General features: G+C 42.8%; 2 protein-coding genes across 14 annotated transcripts in view; one reads left to right on the top strand and one right to left on the bottom strand.

The window, feature by feature from the left end:
- Positions 1 to 382: 382 nt before the first annotated feature.
- LOC100548019 (beta-1,4-galactosyltransferase 3-like) lies at positions 383 to 14,571 on the top strand. The gene is made up of 6 exons (XM_003202724.4): positions 383 to 995; positions 7,993 to 8,228; positions 9,125 to 9,315; positions 10,105 to 10,227; positions 12,420 to 12,518; positions 13,447 to 14,571. Exons 1-6 carry the CDS (start codon positions 758 to 760, stop codon positions 13,586 to 13,588), a joined length of 1,029 nt encoding a protein of 342 aa, XP_003202772.1. The 5' UTR covers positions 383 to 757; the 3' UTR covers positions 13,589 to 14,571.
- Positions 14,572 to 15,169: 598 nt separating this feature from the next.
- B4GALT4 (beta-1,4-galactosyltransferase 4) overlaps positions 15,170 to 21,859 on the bottom strand; it is a 20,731-nt gene continuing 14,041 nt past the window's right edge. For all 13 annotated transcript variants that reach the window (XM_010719226.3, XM_010719233.3, XM_010719240.3 and 10 more), the window contains 4 exons: positions 21,117 to 21,304; positions 18,562 to 18,684; positions 16,318 to 16,422; positions 15,170 to 15,860 (listed from right to left, as the gene is read on the bottom strand). In XM_010719226.3, coding sequence (XP_010717528.1) covers positions 15,713 to 15,860; positions 16,318 to 16,422; positions 18,562 to 18,684; positions 21,117 to 21,304 — 564 coding nt within the window. In that variant the 3' untranslated portion in view covers positions 15,170 to 15,712. The remainder of the gene's footprint in view (positions 15,861 to 16,317; positions 16,423 to 18,561; positions 18,685 to 21,116; positions 21,305 to 21,859) is intronic.

Raw genomic sequence — 21,859 nt, 5'->3', positions numbered from 1 at the left:
GTGCAATCTGAGGCCATCCTATCTCATCCTATCGCTGGTACCTGGGAGAAGAGGTCAATCCCCACCTCACAACCACCACCACCTCCTTTTCGCAGTGTGTTTTCTTTATTTACCATCACACTAACTTCTCCAAGGAAGTTTTAAGTAATGAAAACAAGTACTACAGCTGCTGCAGCTCCTCACAGGGAGCAGAGGGGCAGCGCTGAGCTCTGCTCTGCGTGACAGCGACAGGGCCCGAGGGAACGGCATGGAGCTGTGTCAGGGGAGGGGCAGCTGGGGGTTAGGGACAGGGTCTGCCCCAGAGGGCTGTGAGCATGGAACAGGCGGACCAGCACCTGAGGGCAATGACTACAGCTCCCAGCATGCCCCGCGGCAGCCCCGCCCATCTCGGTGTGCTGGGAGCTGTAGTCTCTGCGGAAGGAGCGGGCGGGCCGCGAGGGGCGGTTATCGTGGGGTGAGGGTGTCTGCGTCCTCATCTCGAGCTGGGACGGTGCGGTGCCGCCGCCGCATCTTCCCGCCCTTTCCTCCTTTCCTCAGGGCGCTCGTTGGGTGGGCAGAGGGAGCGGGGCCGTGCCGCTGCCGGGGCCCCGAGCTGCTCCTCCTTCCCTCGGCGGAATCGGGAAGGGCGGATCGGTGCTGGCGGAGGGGAGTTCTGCCGTCTCCCGAAGTCGGTGCTGGGAGTGGCGGAGGTGCTCGGCCGCAGCCATGTAGCCCCGAGCGGGCGGCGGCTCGCGGCGGTCACCCGTAACCGAGAGCCATGTCCCTATCCCGCGTGGAGAACCCCTGCTTCCTGCTGTTCCTGCTCGTCTTCCAAGCCGTGTTCATCCTGATACTGTACCGAGGTGGAGCCTCGAGCGTGTTCCGAGGGTTTTTGGAGACGCAGCGCGTTTTGGATTACTCCAAAAGCCACGACGTGTACACGAACCTCAGCCTGCTGGTCCCGGCTGGCGGCGGGGCGGCGCTGCCCTACTGCTCGGCGCACTCACCCATCGCCGGTACGTACCGACCTCTGGCTCGTCCTAACTCCGGCCGTTGCTCTTCTGGGCTCCTGTTAGGCTTTCAGCGTTTAAAATGTGGTTTCTGTGAGAGTGCATCTGCGGACCTCGCTCTTGTGTCAGCCTGGGATTGTTATGTGTCTTTTACGATGTTGCCCATGCACTTTGGAGTTAGGTTGCAGGCTGTGCCTCGTTTACGGTGGGTCACAGCCGCTCCTTGAAGCGGCGTTAATTCAGCTGTTGTGCTGCTAAAACATCTCCTAAATGAAGTAAATGCCAAGTTAGAACCATAGAGCAAGTTTGGCAGCGGTGATGCACAGGTGTTAGTGAATCCCTTCCACTCAGGTAGCCTAGGCTTGAAGAGTTCTGTAAGTGTGCACGTGTAGTTGTTGTGGCTGTTCCACTGCTGAACGTACAGCACAGTAAGTTACTCTGGTCTGTTCTTCCTTACAGCACAAGTTTCTGTATGCCTAGTTTTTCATGTCAGTAGTCTTTATACACACTCCTTAGTCGTGCTGCTCTTCTAGGAAAGTGGTTCTGTGCAAATGGAGCACAGAGAGAGCAGCCTGACCTTAGCTTACAGGTAGAAGTGTTGTGGAAGACAGTGGCTTTGCTTCCTCCTGTGCTGAGCTGCTTGCTTAGCTTACTGAGCTGTGCTGGCCACCTCCAGCTGAGAGCCTTTTGAGGTTGTTATGCAGCTTGTTCTGTGGAGTTTTCTTCGTACCTCTTGCTGAAGTTAAAATGAAATGCAGTATGTGTGGTAATGTTTGGTATAAGCTTCAGCACTTCTCCTGGAAACAGCTCTATTAAGCGTTACTAAAATAGCACAGTTTCTTTGTACAAGTGTCAGTTATAATGGTCTTAGTATAGCCTCTTGTTCATCATTAACCAGAGCCCATCAATTCTTTTGGGAAGCTATGATTCTGTGGCTCAGGCTGCCTTGTTTTGCTGGGAAACATAAGAAATTGACTTGTACCTTGCTTGTTTCCACTACTGACAAGAATCTGCTGTCCTGAACAAATGAGTAAGCTTTGCTCTTAAATTTTAAAAAGTAGATGTAATTCTGTGCAGCCTGCCTGCCAACAATCAGATAAGCAAGAGCAGTGATGATGTACACGGAGGAGGCAGATGCAGAGTGAAACTGCATAAAAGTAATGGATGGCATCAGAGCTAGAAAATCTACATTAAGATCTTTTCTGCTCCCCATTCCTGGCAGTACTAAGAAGAGAAAGGTTGGCCTGCATGTCGTACTCCAGCAATAACATGAAAACAGTGTAGTTAGAGGCAGAAGCAAGCAGTATGGCTGAGTAGATAAAAGAAAAATAGTGAAGCAAAGGGACAGTGGGAGTTCTGCTGTACTAAAAAGTTAGAATGGAGAATATGAAGCATTGTTGCTGTTAAATGATATTTTAGAGCATTGATACAGATTGAGCTTAGGAGAAAAAAAGATGTTTTGCTGTAGTTTCTACTCAGTGATGTTTCCTTTTGTATTTTTTTTATTCCTATATGCCAGCCTCTTGAGAACGGTATTTTTTGTGGTTTTCTTTTTTCCTTGTAAAGATTCATGCTGCTCAGCAAGGTGCTTGCCCTTAACTTGTCTGTGCCCATCACATATAGAACATGTATAAAGACTTTTTTTTTTCCAATCTTAACATCCTATGAAACTTCCTAAGTGTCTTGATTGGTTGTTATCATCTCTTCTGGAGCCGATCTCTCTTTGAAGCACTACATCAGAGAGAATGATGCCTCTTAATACTAATTTCATAAACCCATTAAATAAGATTTCAAATCAATTCCGTAGACTCCAGTCTCCTATTCAGAGCTGGTAATAATTCATTGTGTCCACTCCAAAACACGTTAAAGGAACTGGAAGCATGCCAAGCAGCATAAATGGTTTCTGGATTGGGGCTGTTATGAAGTGCAGTGCTTTCTTCACTTATGTGTACAGTAGATCATTTAACTAATTCTGTGAATGTAGACTCTGAAGCTCCATCTGCATTTTACTCAACTACCTGAATCCACTTCCAGGGCAGCTGCATAAGAATTAACTGCATAAATCTCCCTGCTTTGAAAGAACTGGGCTTGCATTTTTAACCCTCGGTGGTGTTTACTGACCCTTCTGTGGCCCTGAACTTGAAAAGCAATGCAATAGGACTGCAGTAATATACTTTGCGCTGCTGTGCTTTTGCTGAGGTATCAATCCATGCTGCTCTTCCTGTTTGTTTAGCTTGTGTGAGTTTCACTTTTTCTTATTGAACTCCGTTATTAGAGCTGTTTTTTCTGAACTAAGAAAGTCTTTAGAAGTAATGTAGTTCCTCAAAGAGGAATAGATCTGTTTCAAATTAATACATCCCTTGATATTCAGATGTGTTGACTAGAACATATCACAGGCAGGGAGTGTGCTGTCACAGGCAGCTGCTAGCAATATGGACAGGGAATTGTGGGGTTTAATTCTGTGCACTGAAGTTTCCTAGTAATTAAACACTCTTCAGGGATAGAAGGATCTCAGGAGCCAGACTGTGGAGGGAACTGATTTGTCGTGTCAAGGCGTTGATTATCATAGAACCGTCATGGAGGTCTCTTCCAACCTTGGCAATTCCAAGATCATCTAGTCCGACTACCATTGCCCCGTGAACCCACATCCCTCAGTACAACATCCAAACACTTCTTGAACACCTCCAGGGTTGCTGACTCCTCCACCTCCCTGGGCAGCCTGTGCCAGCACCTTACCACTCTTTTAGAGAAGCAATTTTTCCTAATATCCAGCCAGAACCTCACCTGGTACAACTTGAGGCCATTCCCACTCATCCTGTTGCTAGTTATGCTGGAGAAGAGGCCAACCCCCCCACCTTGCCAGAGCCTCCTCTCAGGGAGTTAGAGACCAATAAGGTCTCCCCTGAGCCTCCTCTTATCCAGACTGAACAATCCCTGCTCCCTCAGCCGCTCCTCATAAGACTTGTGCTGCAGACCCCTCACAGCTTCATTGCCCTTTGCTGGACACGCTCCAGGGCCTCAAAGTTCAGATCCCTCTATAGGGCTTTCCCATCTCCATACATTATCTACAAACTTACTGAGGGTTTGATACCATCTGCTGATACTGCTTCAGGAAAACGCAGCTTCTGACAGAGTACAGGAAGTTTTATATCAGGCCTTTCATTATCAGAGATACTTCAGATCATTCAAGAAACACAACTTTCATTTTAAATTATGCTTTTCTAGGAGAAAAAAGAACACACGGTCATTGTTAACTCTCCTTCTCTCTGAACTACTGCCCACTTGAAAGGCAGTCAAATAGAAAGAAAGTGTTTAAAAGAAATTAGAGTTAAAAGAATAAGCCTGATACATTACATGTATTAAATAGAGCTTTCCCTGAAAGAGACAGTCCCTCTCTCTTATTCCTGGATGCAGACAACCACGCAGCCCCCCATTCCTGGGCCATATGTTGGTAGCTGCATACTCCAGAGGAGGCCTCCTGGCTGACGCTTTGGAAGATCAACCTTTTGTCTTGCAGAGACTTTCCACTGTGTCACACAGTTGAACTGTCTTCCCAATCCACCTAACCGTGGTTGCACAGCATTTTGTACCTTGTCTGAATGCGAATCCTGTGCTTTCTAACATGGCTGGGATGGTTGAGCTCCTCCCCCCCTTTTTCTCTTTGTTCTGTCCTTTCCCAAAGATGTTTTATTTTTCCCTGTCTGGGCCAGCCTGCAGCTTGTCTGCCCGCATCTGGGATTTAATCAGATTACAGTGCATTAGCTGTTTGTTAGCTGGATGGGAAGGAGAGCAGAGAGCCGGAGCTGAGGTTATAGCCAAGGGGTTTAGGGCAGACAGAGGTCTGGGGATACATCACAGGCTTTAACGACTCCTGTCTGTGCTTCCTTAGCATGTAAGAATGAGTTTCAGAGCCGAGTTGTTTGTGGTGAGGAGCCAGGCAGCTCAGAGATCGTGGCACCTTGAAAAGCCTTAGAACTGTAGGTATTACCCTCATGTGTTGGATGTCTGGATATGGAAGGAGACAACAGAGCCTGTGTTAATTCTGTCCCTGGTGTCCAAATTCAGATCTGATTTTTGGAATTTAAGGATTACCGCTGCAGAACCTTAACTGTAATATAAAAAGCTGGGATTGTATTAGGGAAAACAAAAATGCCTTTGTGGGAGAACGGAAAAGAATTAATTCCATTTCTTATGTCATCTTGGGAGCTGTGATCTGTACATGAAATCCATTCTACAGATAGTATTTCTTCAGCAAGCCCCAGCTGTCATCACATTGGTGGTTAATGATGCTGTAGTTAGAGGAACTTAAAAGAACTGCTAATCAGGAGAGTTCATAAATCTGAAAAGCAGTGTAAAATACAAACTTAAAACAACGTTGGCCTGAAATGTGCTGCTCTTAAAGATGGAGCAGGAAACAGTCTGCATAAAAGTAGGTAACATCGTAAAATCCTTACAGTAAACACAACCTGGATTTGTGGGCCTGCTGCACAATTCTCTGCAGATCTTCTCTTTTGCTTCAGATATGCAAGTACAGCAGCAGTGTACTCCGGTTTCTAATCTAATGTACTTAGGGTAACATCGTTAAAATCAAATCCCTCCTGTGTTTTAGGTACTGAAGGAAGGATTTACAAGTGATGCTTCAGAGTCAGCAATCACAGAATCTTGTTGGCAAAATTGTCTTGCTTTTTTGTTTTTTGTTTTTTCTTTTCTTTTTTTTAAGCTAAACTACGAAGTGGGATTCACAGGGGCTGGTTTTCTAGTTCTTTTTTAATTGTGCAGGGGATGGGGCAGGTTGCTCTTTTGACAGACCTTGGAGGGATGCTGCTGTGTACATTCCTAGAAGAAGAGGCTGTTACTGCCTTTAAGTTTGCCTATGAGAAATGAGATGTATACAGTTTCTGTGTGCTAGCAAAGTGTTTCCCAGTTCTGTATGGACAGCTTGAATCTTACTCCAAAGCTAGTCTTTGAGCCATCCTCATGCTCTTCTGAAACAAGCAAACAAGGAGGGGTGTCACTTCCTTTGTGTCAGTTAAACAGGATGTGGGTGAACACAGACCCTATTTATTTATGTACTTTGTTAGGTTTGTACTAGGGATTTTGAATGTGAGACAGGCTGGAAGAAATACCTTCTGGACTCACCTCCTTTAATATGTATTAGACTTGGGGCAAACCCATGTCTTTCTCTGCTCAAGTGAAAGCTACCAAACTCCAAGCCTAAATACTTATTCCCTTTCTCCCAGGCTTCGTTATCAGAAGTTTCATGAGAGGATAATTTATTTCAGTGCTTTAGAGGGAGTGTGACTTAGAAGATACTGAAAGCTCACTTCAAAACAGCCACAGGATTAACTATGAGCTTGGAAGAGGAAAAAAAAAAAAAAATCTCATTTATGACAGCAAAAATAAATAAGTAGCTCCCAGGCTTCTGGTACAAAAATATTTTGTCCTTGGGTAATAGGACCTGCAGAGAATTATTGGACCTTCTTAAAACCATAATATGAGGTGATCACGTTGTTGGATTTTAATTGTAGTTTAGGTGAAGAAGTCTTCCTAGCTTGTGTGAAGAATATATTTTAATATATTTTTATTAAAATTATTTTATTGTTCTGTATCTGTGCTTTATTTTCTTAGAGAAAAGTGACTGGAAAGCCACTATGATACACTGATAAGTGTGCAAATGTCACACTTTTGCTAGTTCTGGTCCTCCTTTCACAACTCACAAACAGGAGGGATGTCAACTCTTTGAAAGGGTAGATGATGGCAGCACAAGGGGAAATAGTTCTAAGTTTAAGGAGAGAAGATTTAGGCTGGATATCAGGCAGAAGTTCTTTACTATGAGAGTGTGAGGTGCTGGAACAGGCTGCCCAGAGAGGCTGTGGATGCCCCGTCTCTGGAGATGTTCAAGGCCAGGTTGGATGGGGCCCTGGGCAGCCTGGTCAAGTATTAAATGGGGACGTTGGTGGCCCTGTATGTGGCAGAGGGATTGGAGACTCGTGATCCTCAAGGTCCCTTCCAACCTGGGCCATTCTATGGTTCTGTGAACCCAGAAGAGGTGGTGAAATAATCAGTCTTTGTACTTTCAGATTGTCACAATGCAGGATTTGTGTAAAAATCGTGATTGATACTTTGCACTGCTTTTTTTCTTTTCAAGCTTTTCCCATCTGGAGAAGATGCCTTTATTTTAATTAGGTAAAAACTGCTGTACACACTGGATATGTTTTGTGTTTAAAACTGATCTACTTAGTAGAGCTGCTGTCATATGTAGTTCCTTTTGCTGCCCTATGCCTATTCTTGCAAATATGAAATACCGAGCTTCTTCCTCAGCTCCGCTATTTGTTGCTCCTAGAACTCTGATAGTAACATGCTCCCTGCCTAGCACCGTGTATATAATTAAACAATGCAGCAAATATGGCCCTGGTGGCAGGTGATTAATCTTTGAACTTCTTTTCAGATAAAGCTAACATTTTCTAAAGCATTTGAATTTCCCAAATCATTTGTATTCATCTGGGCTTTAATCTATCTCCCCCCAACCTGCTGAGTATCGTTATGGACATCTTTGTCCTTGAATCGAATCCAAAAGAGCCTTACAGACATTTTCCAGGTAGGTAGCCAAAAAAAAGTCATCTAGATTTGTTTTCGTCTGTTCTCCTACAGTGAATACACTAATTGAAGGATGCACAGAAGACGGGTTTGTGTGCTACGGAGCCAGTACCAAGAAAAAGGAAAGTGCACAAGCCTGGAGTGCATTGTTGGCTGTAATGTTTCTATGATGCCTCTCTGGCAAGTGCCTGCTGGCCTGGTGCAGAGCTGTGATGGGGTGACTGGCAGGTAGCGGAGGAGTTTGTCACATGGGCACATCTCTGTGGTGTTATTACCTGTTCTGGGTTAGGGAAGATCTGGTGTCTCCTGTAGTAACCGTGTGGAGCTGGTCTAATGTTCTTAAATGCAAGTTGAGAAACGTTCCTAATATTGCTTTTTTTTTTTTTTTTTCTGCCTCTCTTTACAGTTGGTCCATTAACCATCACTTTTAACGTGCTCCCCAGTGAAAGAATGATCATCCAAAAAAATCCTTTTGTTCAGTCTGGAGGCCAGTACAGACCACCTCACTGCTTGGCCCGCTATAAGTCGGCCATCCTTGTAGCATACAGTAATCAGGAGAAATACCTTCACCATCTTCTCTACTACATTCATCCTTTCTTGCAGCGCCAGCAGCTCAGCTATAGAATCTACTTGATTCAGCAGGTAAATCTAAATCGAATATACCTGGTGGAGTTCTCCACATGAAGGTTAGGTTTGAACAAGAAATGTGAATCTTCTAATGGAAGTACCATTTGATGCCTGGGTCGAGCTGTTAAATTACATGCCATCATACCTCCATGGCTGCCACTGATTGAAATATCTTACCACTTGTCAAGATCATTGTCCTGCTATTGATTTGTTGTGTTAGGTGTTTTTTTCCTCCCAGGTGGGATAAAGCTGTCGTTAAGTGGTAACTTGTATTCAGCTCTTCAGGAGTTGAATGTGAGTTGTCTGTCAGTGGCTTGTCAGTACAGCTGCTGACTAAAACTGTTGAGACTAAATGTTAAGATGAAGTTGGATATTTTTAGACTATATCAAGTGAAAACATCTGGCTTGGCCTTGCTGTTTGCCACAGGCCATGCAGGTTAAACAGCCATTAGTAACTGATGATGGACTGATGTTGCAAAAGATAGTGGAGAGAGGGAAAGTTTGGGGTTCATTGATTAAGACAGATAGCTGACTGGGAGGGAGGAAGCTTCTGGTTTGTGACAGAGATCTTTTTTTCTCCTTTCTAAACTTTAGTAAGCAGTAATCAGGACGGAAGTGTTGATGTGCTTATGTATTTCAACCTGAAGACTTAATGTTCTGGTCTCTTAAAAATCTGCCTTCTTCATATGCTAGCAATAAACAGCACCTGATATATCACTGATTTACAATTGCAAACAATGTTTTGAAGAGAACAGATAATCTAGGGGATGAAATTCACAGACAGTAGTAATTCACTCCAGTGTCGTTCACCGATGTAAGGTTTTTGCTCTACCATCCGTTGTAATTGAGTTCTCTTGTTTGTTGTTTTGGTGGGGAAACATTTTATTAAATTATTAAATCTTATTTTCCAGGTGGGGAATGGCACGTTTAACCGAGCAAAGTTACTTAATGTTGGTGTCCGAGAAGCCCTGAAGGATGAAGACTGGGACTGCCTCCTTCTGCATGATGTGGACCTGGTACCTGAGAATGATTATAATCTCTATGTCTGTGATGAATACTATCCCAAACATATGGCTAGTGCCATGGATAAATTTCAGTACAAGTAAGTGCTTCCATTTCTTTGGAACTTATGTATCCTACTCTTTTCTTTCTAGATGGATAGTATGAATGTGGATAGGGAAAGATCCAACCATCAAGAAGTGGGAGTTTTCATTTTTTGTTTTAGCACTAGAGGCTTCTCCAGTAAAAGGAGTTGCTGACCTAAACATGCAGTCTCAAACGATTCCATGCGCATGTTTCCCTGCTCCATTATTAGCCCAGCTTGGAAATAACTGGCAGATTTGTTTTTGTTTCCACAATAAATAGTATGGGATGGCAGATACTGGAGTATGTGGAAGATTCTGGGAAGTGGTTGAGTCACCATCCCTGACTGTATTTAAAAACCATTTGGATGTGGTGCTCAGGGACATGATTTAGCAGAGGGTTGTTAGAGTTAGGGTAGGATGGTTAGCTTGTGGTTGGACTTGGTGGTCTTGAAGCTCTTTGCCAACCTGAGCAGTTCTATGATTCTATACATAGTACAATATTGGTGTTTGGATCTAATAGGAGATGTTAATTTTCAAACCACCTTCACTTAGACCTACTGAGAGGGACACAGGAATTGCATGATTTTGCTATTTTGGGTTTTGGTAAATAGTATCTCCTAATTCTGGGCTTAAAACTTTCTTTGGGAGTACATCTAAACTTACCACTTTGCATCCATCTGCCTCTGCAGAAAAACTGTAAGGAATGAGATTACATCTGTGACCTGGCTGACGTTGTTTGTTTCTGAAGGACTGTTATTAGCCCTGAGACTGATGCTTTGGTTTTTTTTTCCCCCCTGCTATTTTAGCCTTCCATATAAGTCCTTTTTTGGAGGTGTATCTGCTTTGACTCCAGAGCACTACATGAAGATGAATGGGTTTCCAAACACGTACTGGGGTGATGGTGGTGAAACCGATGACATCGCTGCAAGGTACTGATTCACAAGACAGGCTTAAAGTAGAACCAGGCTTCCTAGTGAAACACAGAGCATTACTGCAAGAGAGGAACTAAGAGACTCCATTTCTTACCATGATTGCAGTAGCACTGTAATCCAGATGCTGTTGGCAGTGGGCATGAGTGCTGTCAGAAAATGCTCAGAATCTATGACTAATCATTGTGTGCTGGGAGAACAAAGCTTTCTTCAGATACTGGGGGACAATGCGGTACTCTGCATCCTTGTGCCTGCACTTGAACTGGAGTGCTTCCAAGGGGTTATAACCAGCAGTAGTTGACATGCTGTGACTCCACTGACGTTAATAGCCCCAAGGAAGAGAATCTGTAAGCTTAATAAACAAGAAAATCAAGAAGTATTTATTAATTCCCAAAGAGTTCTGAATTTACATTAGGCATGTAGGTTGCTCCAAATGCTACCTAGTCACTAATACTCAAAATTCAGTTACTAATGGGTGTTTAACCTGCATGGTCTGTTCCTTTGTTCCAACTTCTGCCCTCAGTGCTGAGTGATGGAGAAGTCTGTGAACTATTGTGAGTGACAGCACAAGCTGACAGTATTTTCCTTTTCTTGTATGTTGGTTGCTATGGCAGCAGCATGCTATAGAAGTGAACGCAATGAGTTTAGTTTCAGGTACTTTGCCTAATGCAGATTCTTCAAGTACAAAATCACAGCTGTGTCTTTATTCACCTTTGTAGTTGCACTGTGTACCATCCTGCACTGAGGCAAGCTAATAGGGTAGTTAAAAAAGCTAAACTGACAATAAAGGCCTTATGTTTTTTTTGGTCTTGCACAGCATTACGGTTAATGGTGAAATGTTCTGGTTTAAAAGCTGCTAGAGTTCTCAACAGCAGTATTCTTCTGGGAATTGAAATCAGGTTAACACAGAAAACCTTCTCTGCCTTTCAGAGCAAGCTAGCTAAAATAGTGCATAGGTTGCTCTGAAAGTAATGCCTCCTATTTATTTCCCTGGAAACTACAACAGTTACAAAGAGCACAGTAATGCTATTTGATAGGGCAAATTCTCAGCTATAAAACACTGTTTTTCAACATAGTCATCACAATTAAGTATGCATTTTTTATTTTTTTTTGCCAATGAAGAACAAGAGCCTGTGTGCTGCACAGTGGAGGTGGTGCACTGTTTCATGTTTGTTGTGATGTGTTACTAGGCAAATGTTGCCCAGGTAGTCCATTTTTCATTGACCAAAACAGGGAAGTCCAAAGTTGCCAAATCTGGACTATGTGGTGGGTGTGATAGGACAGCCCAGGCAAGACTGGCGATGTCCACAATGGTCTTTGAATGGTATGGAGCCTGGCACTATTGTGTCGCAAGAAAAAAAGATGTTTTTCTCTGGCCTGACTCTGGATGCTCAAGCCTCCAGCTTAGTCAGTATTCCGATGTAGTGGTCAGAGCTGATGGTTTCTCTGAGTTTCAGGAAATCTGAAAAGATCACCCCTTTCCTATCCCAAAAGAACCTTTGCCTGCTGAGGACTGTGTCTTACATTTCTTTAATGTCAAATTCACCCGTCACCACTCTGGGTTGCTGTTTTGACTCTGGCTTGTAGTGGTGACACCACACTGTGTCACTGGTAATGATGTGATGACAGGAAACTGTCACCTTCGGCCTTGGATTGGTTCAGCATGTCCTGTCAGGCTTGTGTATGGTGTTCTTTCTGTTCCTCTGTGAGTAAGACCCACCTGGTGCAAATCTTGTGAAATTCCAATGCAACAAGGTGCCTTGTGTAAAACTGAAATACATATAAGTATGTCTTTACTGTCAATGAAATGCTGAAATCATTTTCAATTTTTAGATAAATATTTTCAGTTCTGTAGCCTCTCCCAGCTTTAGAGCATTCTCACTTCAGTGCAGCTTGCAGTCGCACCAGGTCACAACAGAAGGCAGTTAAATGCTGCAGACATGCCATTTAGATAACCTAAATTGAGCACAGTTTCATTCTTCTGCAAAGAAAATTCCTGTGAATATGAGGGGTCATCTGTGATAAACAAAGGCTTGCTAGGTCTAACAGTATTACTGTCAATTTCTCTTGGTAAGCTAACACAGATGCCATCATTCAGTAATTATTGCTTAAAATAAGTTATACAAAGTGCAATTGTTAGCTGGCAATGACATCTTCATACCTAAGTACACATTTTGTTCTTCATTTTAAAGGATCCAGTTAGCAGGCATGAGAATTGTGCGGAACCCACCACACCTTGGACGCTACAAAGTGATGGACTACAACAGAGGGACAGAAGAGTCTTGGAGAAGGTAATTGTACCAGAGGGCAGCTCAGAGACTGCTGCTTGTGGCAGGCTGTTACCTCATCATCCTTAAGAAAAGCAGAAAGTAAACCTCGTGCCACTGCTTATTTTTCTGTTTTAATGCTGCTATTTAAAGAAAGCTCCCAGTTAGCTTCACTTGAGCTGTGCTGCTCTTATCTCTGCGTTGGAAGGGTAGATGCACTTCTAGTTTCCTACTTCTTACCTTGTGTGAAGTTAAGAATATCTGCTAGCAAGCAGCTTGCAAGTATCGAACTTGAGCATCAAATTATTCAGGGGAAACGCCATCTCAGTCCCTCTTGTAAACCAGGAGGTTTCTGTTTGAAGAGGCTCTTTGTGCAGATTTACAATGTGTCATTAAAATAGTGGAAAGCAGTATTGTAGCTTGAGGTGATTAAGGTGCATGACAGACCTTAGCAAAGACCCACTTTTATACAAAAGCAGTGGAAGAGAGTGTTGGGGCAAGTGTGAAGGCTTCTCATAGTGACAGCACAGATTTCCCTCCCTCCTCTTAAACTGAGGTTTCCATAACAACTCTGTCTTAAACCTACTTATTGCAGTCTGTGTGCAGCGCTCTTGCAAGCCTCTCTGTTGTGCTCCCAGGTCTCTTTGCTTGCTACCAGGTTCTTTTTTTTTCCCCAGAATCCAGTCACCACCCCCTCAGTCTCCCTTTCTGATCAGGATCCAGTCCATGCTGTCCTCTTTGTAATACTCAGCACAAAGTTCAACCCAACCCTGTTAAGCATTCTCTCCTTCTGGTTTGTAATTATAGGATTTTCTTGGGGTTTGCTGACAGCTTTCACCTGCTAAAGCTTTGCTCTCTAGAATACCATTTCTTCTGCTACCTCTATTCAAAGCATCAGTTGTTATCATACTTTTGTTATTTTCTGTAACAGCAACTGTTCTTCTTTCTTCAGGCCTGCTTCCCACCACAACACTGCAAAAACTTGGAAGGATGATGGGATGAACTCTTTAGAGTTCAAGCTCCTTTCCAGAACAAAGCATCCTCTTTATACCAACATTACTGTGGACATTGGATATGTTCCTCCCTTTTCTTAAGATAACGAAACCTAAGTGGAGTTTGAATTCACTGTGACAGCACAGTTATGGGTATTCAGCCTCTACCTCTGGCTGTGGTGCAGAGTCTGCAGCACCTGAGACAAATCCTGTTGCCTTTCATACACTGAACTTTTCTTCGGATTATAGAAGACTTTGAAGAAAAGGCTTCAGGAATGAGGCATGATAGCTACAACCAGGATCTGTCTTACTGTAAAAGTCCTTTAAAAGCACTGTAAAACTACTGAACCAAATCTACCTGTCATCCCTCAGGCTGGAGAGAGGCTGTCTCCTTGACAGTAAGTTGACCCAAGTTTTCTGGAACCTTCATTCCATAACGGGATGGCTCTGTTCTGCTGCTTACTCATCCGGTAAGTGGGATTCAGGCCATTCTGTCAGTCCTCTGAAATGCTGTATTTTGAGAGAGAACTTGCTTGGTGTTGAAAACTCATTACAGTTCTGTGAATATTGTTTGTGAATTTGTGTCAAGAAAGTTGAGGTGTTTGTTTGGATTAAGATTTTTCTAGAGTATTTAATAAGATTTTAATAAAGGAGAAGGTTGCTCTGAAGTTAGATGAAACTATAGCTTAAATTCGTGGTTGTCTGGCTGGATTATGAATGAGTGTGCGAGTTCTTACTGTAGCCGTAATTCAAATCTAAAGAGGCTGTCAGCTATGCTCAGCAGATGGAAATTAATCTACCATTTCAGCCATTGCTCAAATGTTAATTATCTCTGAAGGTTGATCTGTATTCAATTAAAACACTTCTGAGAAATGAAATACTAGAAGAAAAATGACATATTTGATGTAAACAGTGACCCTGTGACCCTGGCGAGAGTGCATTTGTGTACTTACCTGACCGTGAGGCTGATGGTCTGCTCTACATCTTGCCATTGCTGTCATCTCTATGTCAGTCAATCAGTAGTACTGCCTGCAAGCTCCAACTATTTTGCAAGTGTAAGATAGGATTTTTTTTACCTTGTTACTTGTATATACTAGAGTCAAATTCCTGTTCTCTGTTCACTGAAAAGCTGCATCTATCACTCTAATACCCAAGAATCTATTAAAGGCTTCATTTTTCTCAACAGTTAAAGTAATACATTTCAACCAGAAATAGAGGAATTCTATAACATGAGGTTAGTTTTTTTGTTCTGTAATTGTTAATGCAGTTTCCTAAAAGAAAATCCCCCAGCTTTGCAGCTGCCTGCAGGGGCTGTGTATCCAACAGGCATGGATAAAGGACAGATGAGGTGCAGTAAGGAATTCTTCTAATCAGAGTTTTAGCAGAAATCCCTGAGCATACTGGAACAGCTATCCATACCACTCTTATAAAAACAAGAATCAGAAACAGCTTTGTTGGTACACAGATACACATGCTGCTAACAGTATGGCCTAAGCCATGAAAGAACAAAGAGAGGCTGCAGTTTTTCTCCATCTCCCACAGTTAGCCTGTGCACTTCCTTCTGGCTCTCTCCAGAATAATGTATAACCTGCAGGCTAATGCAGAATTAAATGAGACTTCCATTTTGCTGTATGACACTTGAGTACTTCTACTACATGGTGAGCTGAGCTTACAAAACACAGGTGCCTTTTGAATTAAGCAGATTATATTTTATTGAGAGATCTTTAACATTTCTCCTCTATTTTCATTATTGCTGTTTCCACCCCAAAAGCAGTTTTTCTTCAGGCTGGAATAAATGAGCTTTTCTCAACAAGTTTATAGATGGTAAAAAAATCCTTGTGCTTTTAAGTGGAAAAGACTGGCCTCCTCTTTTTAAAGACTTGGTGGTGTCACCTTCCTACTTCAAACTGGAAGTTTAGGAATAGCTCTAAGAAGTATTTTTTTTTTTTTTCAAGAGACTTAAGTCCTTCTACTGGACCAGCCCAAACACAGAAGCTTACAAACATCTCAGCAGAAAGTGCATAGAAGAACACCAGGACTTGCCCGTGGGTCAGTCCACCTCTCCAGTACTCAGAAAATGAGCTTCTCTGCTGATGAATTAGATGCCATGCAGAAAAACATTCTTCTGTGCTGCTGAAGTACTCCTTTGAGCAGAGTGCTGCAGGTCATCTGCTGCATCACCAACCACAAACTATCTGCTGCCACTTCTTAAAACCTGTGTGGTGCTCACCCCTTTGAGGTCTTTGGCTGCACGCTGAAATCTACCGTGATGTTGATGTATAAAGGATTATGTTCCACTGACAGCAGTCTATAGGAACAGGAATTCAACCCATCTGTTTTCCATGTTCTAGATACCTGGCGCAGAAGCTTCATCCTGAGGACAGAATAGAGGAGAAAATTGTTACAGCAGCACAAAACCAAACTCCAGAAGAAAGGAGTTCTAAGCTCTCTCCCATGTCCAATAATCTTAGAGATAGAGCTATAGCCATTTTGCATCTACTGGGAACGTAAATTCGTGCTTTTCTTGTCCTCAGCATGGAAGGGAAACAGTCCTTCAGCACAGCATAGGGAAGAGGGGTTAAAGCCAATAAATCTCTGAAATGATATTCTAAAAATCATAGCCATGTGACTATAGATTCAGGAGGTTCTAAGAACATTACCCCCTCAACTACAGGCAGCTCTCATGCACAGAACAGCTGCCAGCATGTGGCGTCACGGTCACGTTTCCCAGTGTGTGGTATCACAAGATTCCCATTTTACCTAGAACAAAGATCTGGGCCACCAGCTCCCTGGCTCCTACCACAAATTTGTAGGATGGAACACTGCTCTACCTCTCTCTGTTCTCCTCATTGCCATGGTCACGGTTGTGGAAGATCATAGTGTACCTGGCTACATCAGCAGATGGCCTCATCACTCGCATCTTCTGCATCTCAACCCTGCAATAAACAGTTGTGCCACATGCAAGATACCACCTATAAGCCAGCTCTTAAGAAATGACATTCTGAGACTTCAACTCTGTTAGGTGCCATGGGAGCAAGCTTATAGAACTGTATGCAACTCATCATCATCTTCCACACACTCTCTTGCTGCAGAAATAGAGCTCACAGAGTTGGGTTTTTGTACGGCAGGTCCAGGAGGTGACAGACACCCTTGTCTTTTGAAGAGAAAGACGTAGCTATTACAGCAGAGATCATGTATTTAAAGCAAACTCTACATTTTACAACAGAATCCATTTAAATTAGTATTGTCTGGTCTAGTTTTACTTCCATGCGTTACCCTAGGAGGTATGTACAAACACCGCATGTTTTGCAACGAGTTTGTTTCAACTAATGTAATGAAGCCACTACATGTAGTTCTCCATTAAAAACAGGAAAGGAGCTTGTTTTCCTGTGGTTTGCAGACAGCTCTACAATTTTGAACTTTTTCTTTATGAAAACAGGGCCAGAAATGTTAACTTGCATGCATGGATTTTAGTGTCTGGCATCAGGCACTTGACGGGAACTTTTGGCCTTAAACATTATCTGTGGAGCCCAACAATTTTGCTCTGTTAGTAGCAGAAAGGGAGTTAAGTAATAGCCCAGGTCTTTGCCAGTCATACCAGCATCTGAGATAGCAGCAGCAGGAAACGAAGACTGAAGAAGCAGGCCCTATAGCTTTCCAATAACTGTAGCAGTAAATTATCAAAAACAACAGATGATGTGAAAAATCTTTCTAATGCTCACTGTAGGGAGGAGCTAGGAAGAAAGCACAGCATTAAGCACAAAAACTAATTAGTGGAAAGTAGCAGCACTGTAGCCCTCAGTTCTTGAAAATACTGCAGGGGCTGCTGCCATCTGCTGCCTTTGCAGAGGTAGGCTGCAGTGATCTCTGTACTATGACCTGCTGAGAAAGGAAGCTAGCTTCCTATTCAGTACGACTACAAACACTGCAACCAGCACAGTCCAAGATCTACCCAGGAAGAAAGATATGAGCTAAGGCCAACTGCAGTGCACACTGTGTCACAGAATTTGGTTTCCATACCAAAGACCACAACATCCAGGAAGCTGTCAGGTGCCAGCACAAGAGAACATCACTTTTGATTACAAGCACTTGCAAACATCTCCAAGTTCCACCCATCTACTGCACAGCTTGCTCTGGAATGTGCACACAAACATTTGAAATAATACCAGTAGCATGTTTGTTTGCTCATTAACTCAAGAAGCTGGGGAGTAAGATGTTACTAACCATCCCCTGCCACTAAAAAAGCCAGCCTCTGAGCTGTCACAGAGAGGTAGGTGTCTCTAGGTAGAGACTAGAGGGTCGGGAGTTGTTACAGAGACAGGACAAAAACCCATGTCACCAAGTAAAGCTCTTAGATTTCTTGAGACACAGCTGACTGTTCTGCTTAAGTAACAAAAACTTCCATTGGAAATTCCTAACTTTAACACACTTGATTTCATCAGTACAATTATTACACCTCCAAAATGTTTTGTATATTTAAACAATTGAAAAGGGTAAACATGTTAGGATAGAGTATATCCAAGTTACAAACTGAAAGCCTGTAAAAGCAAAAGGTACGTGGATATATGCACAGTCTTTCTAAAATGCAAATTATTCACTGTCTTAACTACAGTCAATACCACCCACAAACTAAGCTCTGCTCAGATAAAGTTAGGGTAGTCAATGAGCAAATTTAAAAATAAAAAAGCCAAAACCCAAGAACTCCCACACTCTTGCAAAAGGAATGGATCTTGGTACATTTGTATCTCAAGCAAACACTATTCCAGACTTTGAATCTTATTTTGGTTACAGCCAATTTCCAAAGTGGAATAAAAATGCTCTGGGGCTGAAACAAACAACAAAATCAATGAACAAAAACATACCAGCAGTTCTCTCAGGTTGTAGATTTGCCTAATCTTTTTGAAGAGGAAGACATACACAGAACTACTCCAAATCTCCATACAGCAATACTGTTTCAGAGTTCAAGAATTCTGTAGCATTTCACCTTTGAAGGCTAGGTTGAAGTCTCTCAGCTTTTATTTTTGAACCCAGCTCCTCCCCTTCTCACACCCATTTCCATCTAGCCTTCTTTTTACCTGATTCGAAGGTCGTCATCTTCTCCACCCCAACCCCAATAGTTGTTAGAGAATCCATTCACCTTGGAAAACTGGTCTCTTGTTAGAGCTGTTACACCTCCAAAATATCCCTGGTAACGTAACCTAGAAGTACACAGGAAGAGAAAATGAAGAATTTAAAGGCTGAGTTACACCAACAATGAAAATACCACATAAAAACTCTTGATCTAGACCTGTCTTTTGCAGAGTTCATGATGCACAAGTCTATGATGTAGGTCCTGCTCTCTTACACTTTTCACAAAAAGTGAATGATTTGCTTTAGGCCAGAAGAGCTCTCCAACTGAAAGAACAAAGCTTTCCTAATTAAACAGTTTCCTTATACACCTCCCCTTGCTAACCAAAAAGGCTCTGCTCCTCAAGGACCCTGATAAGTAGGAAAGGAACAAAGCAAAGCAATATAGCAGATGGAACAAGAGCTGCTCCTTTGTAGTAATGACAGCAAGTCACTGACTACCTTAGACTGAGTCTCACAACCTTTAAATGAAAGCAGAGCACATGCTACGAGAATTCAGCTCAAGGCAAGAGCAATTCCAAGGTGAGGTACAGTGCAAGTTGCTTTACAACCTAAATGTCACAGAGCTCAACTCTGAAAGTTTAATTTCTACTGTCCTTGTCCAGGAAACTGTATCTACTTAAAAAAGGTAATTACATACCATATTTATCTTACACCATTTTAATAACTACTTTTTTTTTTTATGACATCCTCCACTTTCTTGGCCTTTAAGATAAGCACTACAAGACAACTTCTGCTAAATTGCCACTGCCAGCCTCAGAGGAATTGTGGCTGCAGATTGCACTTTGATTCCCAAGCGTACGTGAATCTAAACAGATGAACAAACTGTGGCAGCACTGGCAAAGGAGCAGTGCTTAGCACTATTTCTAGTTTACCATGAATCTGTTAAAAACAAAAAAAGACAGACTGTTTTTTCTCGGAGGCTGTCTGACTTCTACTCCCCCGTCACTGAAGCAGCTTCCTACAGGGTAAGTTGCTGAGAAACTTGCCCACTTGGGTTTTGAGCATCTCCAAGAACAGAGATGCCACAACCACTCTGGGTGGCTGGTTCCAGTGTCTGACCACCTTCCAAAATAAAAATGCTTTGTCTTCCATTTAAATTAAATTTCCTGTATTTCAGTTAGCATCCATCATCTCTTGCTTTTTGCTAAGAGGAGTCTGGCTCCACCTACCACCAAATGTTTAAATACACTGGTAGGATCTTTCTTGAGCTGCCACAGCACCAGCTCTGTCTCTCTACCTGTCAGATGCTCCAGTTCCTTAATTTTCTTCATGGCCCTTCTCTGTTCTCACTCCTGTAGTCCACATCTTTATTATACCAGGGAGCACAGAGCTAGTTAGAGCACTGCAGTATCTTCTCACCAGTGTTGAATAGAGGGCAACAACTGCCGCCTCAGTCTGCAGAGAATACCCCCTCCCCCCCCCTTAACAGCCCACAGTGCTATCTGCTGTCATTGCCACAAGGGCACAGTGCTGGCTGATGTTCAACCTTGTAGAAAAGGACTTAGGAGGAGGTACTGGTGGGCACAGAGCTGCTTTCCAGACAGTCTGCAGCATGTGCTTCCTCCTCGGATGCAGGACTTCACACTTCCCTTTGCTGAACTTCTTGAGATTCCTGTGGTGTTCTGACTACCACTCCAAGCTTTGTATCTTCTTTGAACTTGCTTTTTGGCCCAACTATCCAAGCCAATGATGAAGATATTAAGCGGTATCATCCCCCATACTGGCCTCAGGGTACAAACACCACTAGTGACTGACATCCAACTGGAAAGTGAGTATTATTCCGTAGAGAGAGAATGTACAAGCACTCCTTTCTCATGCATTTAGTAAAGGAAACCCAGAGGTGAAGCAGACCTTTACTTCAAAGCACTTGCAATCAGCTTTTGTAAAATCCACTTCTAATTAACATTTAGACTGACATAACATAGAGGTGAATCTTGAAAGAAACCCAGTCAGTGAATGAAACCACTCTAGTCGTTAAATTCACCATGATCAGGAGCCTTTTTTCCTCTAAGGTGCATGAACTTGACTTTTTGTTTTTAATTATTTACATCACAGTAGCATTTAAAAGATCAATTTAAAACCAGAACAATGCTGTATTAGATGCTGTACAGGCAGCTAATTAAATGACAACCCTCATGCTCAGTAGATTCTCATGCTTGTGCAGATCTCAGTATCAGAAGTTACCTCTCCAACAACAAAAGGTACGATAAGAGAATGCAATTTCTAGCTTAGACATAAGGTCTGTGGTATGTTGCTTTCCTCTCACAACACCCCTGGAAACCAGAATGACCATTCTACGGGTGATCACAGGGCCAACTTCAAAGATATCTGTGTGAAGATCTTCTGTTAGAAAGTGCTCCAGAGAGGTGGATCATTACCACCAGAAACATGGTGTCAGATAGAAGGAAGCACTCGAGTACACAGCTTGACAAGAAGAGGGACATTATCAGAAATCTGGCACTTTCAGATCGTTCTTCTTTTCACATTCATGGTTTCTTACCTGTATCCAGTACTGTTCCGGCCAACTACAAGATGCTTGGGTTGTCTGTCACACATGTAAATATTGAAGTCATTCTCTGGCACCAGATCCACATCATGGAAAATAAAACAGTCCCAGTTCTCTTCTTTTAGAGCCTCTAAGTATCCCACATTCAGCAGTTTAGCTCGATTAAATTTGGTGCTGCCAGCCTGTGGAGAGGAACAGAAAAAAAAACTCTGAAAAATGTGTCAACAAGAAAACGTGTTAACTAGAACTGTTCCCAGGCTTTTCTTCTAATCACACAGTTGACAAGCACATTTGTGCTCCACAGTCTTTGGATTAATAACTGTACAAAGAACAACTCTATAACATTAGATACAGCATCAGAGCCAATGATGCAAAGCGTTTCTTAAGCCTTTACATGGGTAGGGACAGGAAAGTCTACAGCTGTGCTGCCACCAGATGTATGCGTGTTGCCCAATGCTATCCCGCTACTATTGCTGCTCCTGCCCTGTTACTCCATCAGAGGTATCTGTAAACAATCCATGCAAGTGTGTTAGTAAGACTTTTGGAAGCTTATAAAAAAAATTACTCCCATAGTTATTGGTTTATAGATGTCAGAGCACTCAACACAGGTGGTTCATGCTTGTCCCCTTAGTTTAGATAATAGCAGTGCTTAAGTAGTTCGAAGAAGTTCTGTATTTCCTTAAGCTACACAGTAGGTGGCAGAGTGGGAAATAAAATGCATGTCTCCTCCTTTTTTT

Source organism: Meleagris gallopavo, chromosome 1 (genome assembly GCF_000146605.3).
Source record: "Meleagris gallopavo isolate NT-WF06-2002-E0010 breed Aviagen turkey brand Nicholas breeding stock chromosome 1, Turkey_5.1, whole genome shotgun sequence".
Taxonomy (NCBI): domain Eukaryota; kingdom Metazoa; phylum Chordata; class Aves; order Galliformes; family Phasianidae; genus Meleagris; species Meleagris gallopavo.
Note: the sequence above shows the minus strand (reverse complement) of the source record. Positions and strands in the feature narration are given on the sequence as shown.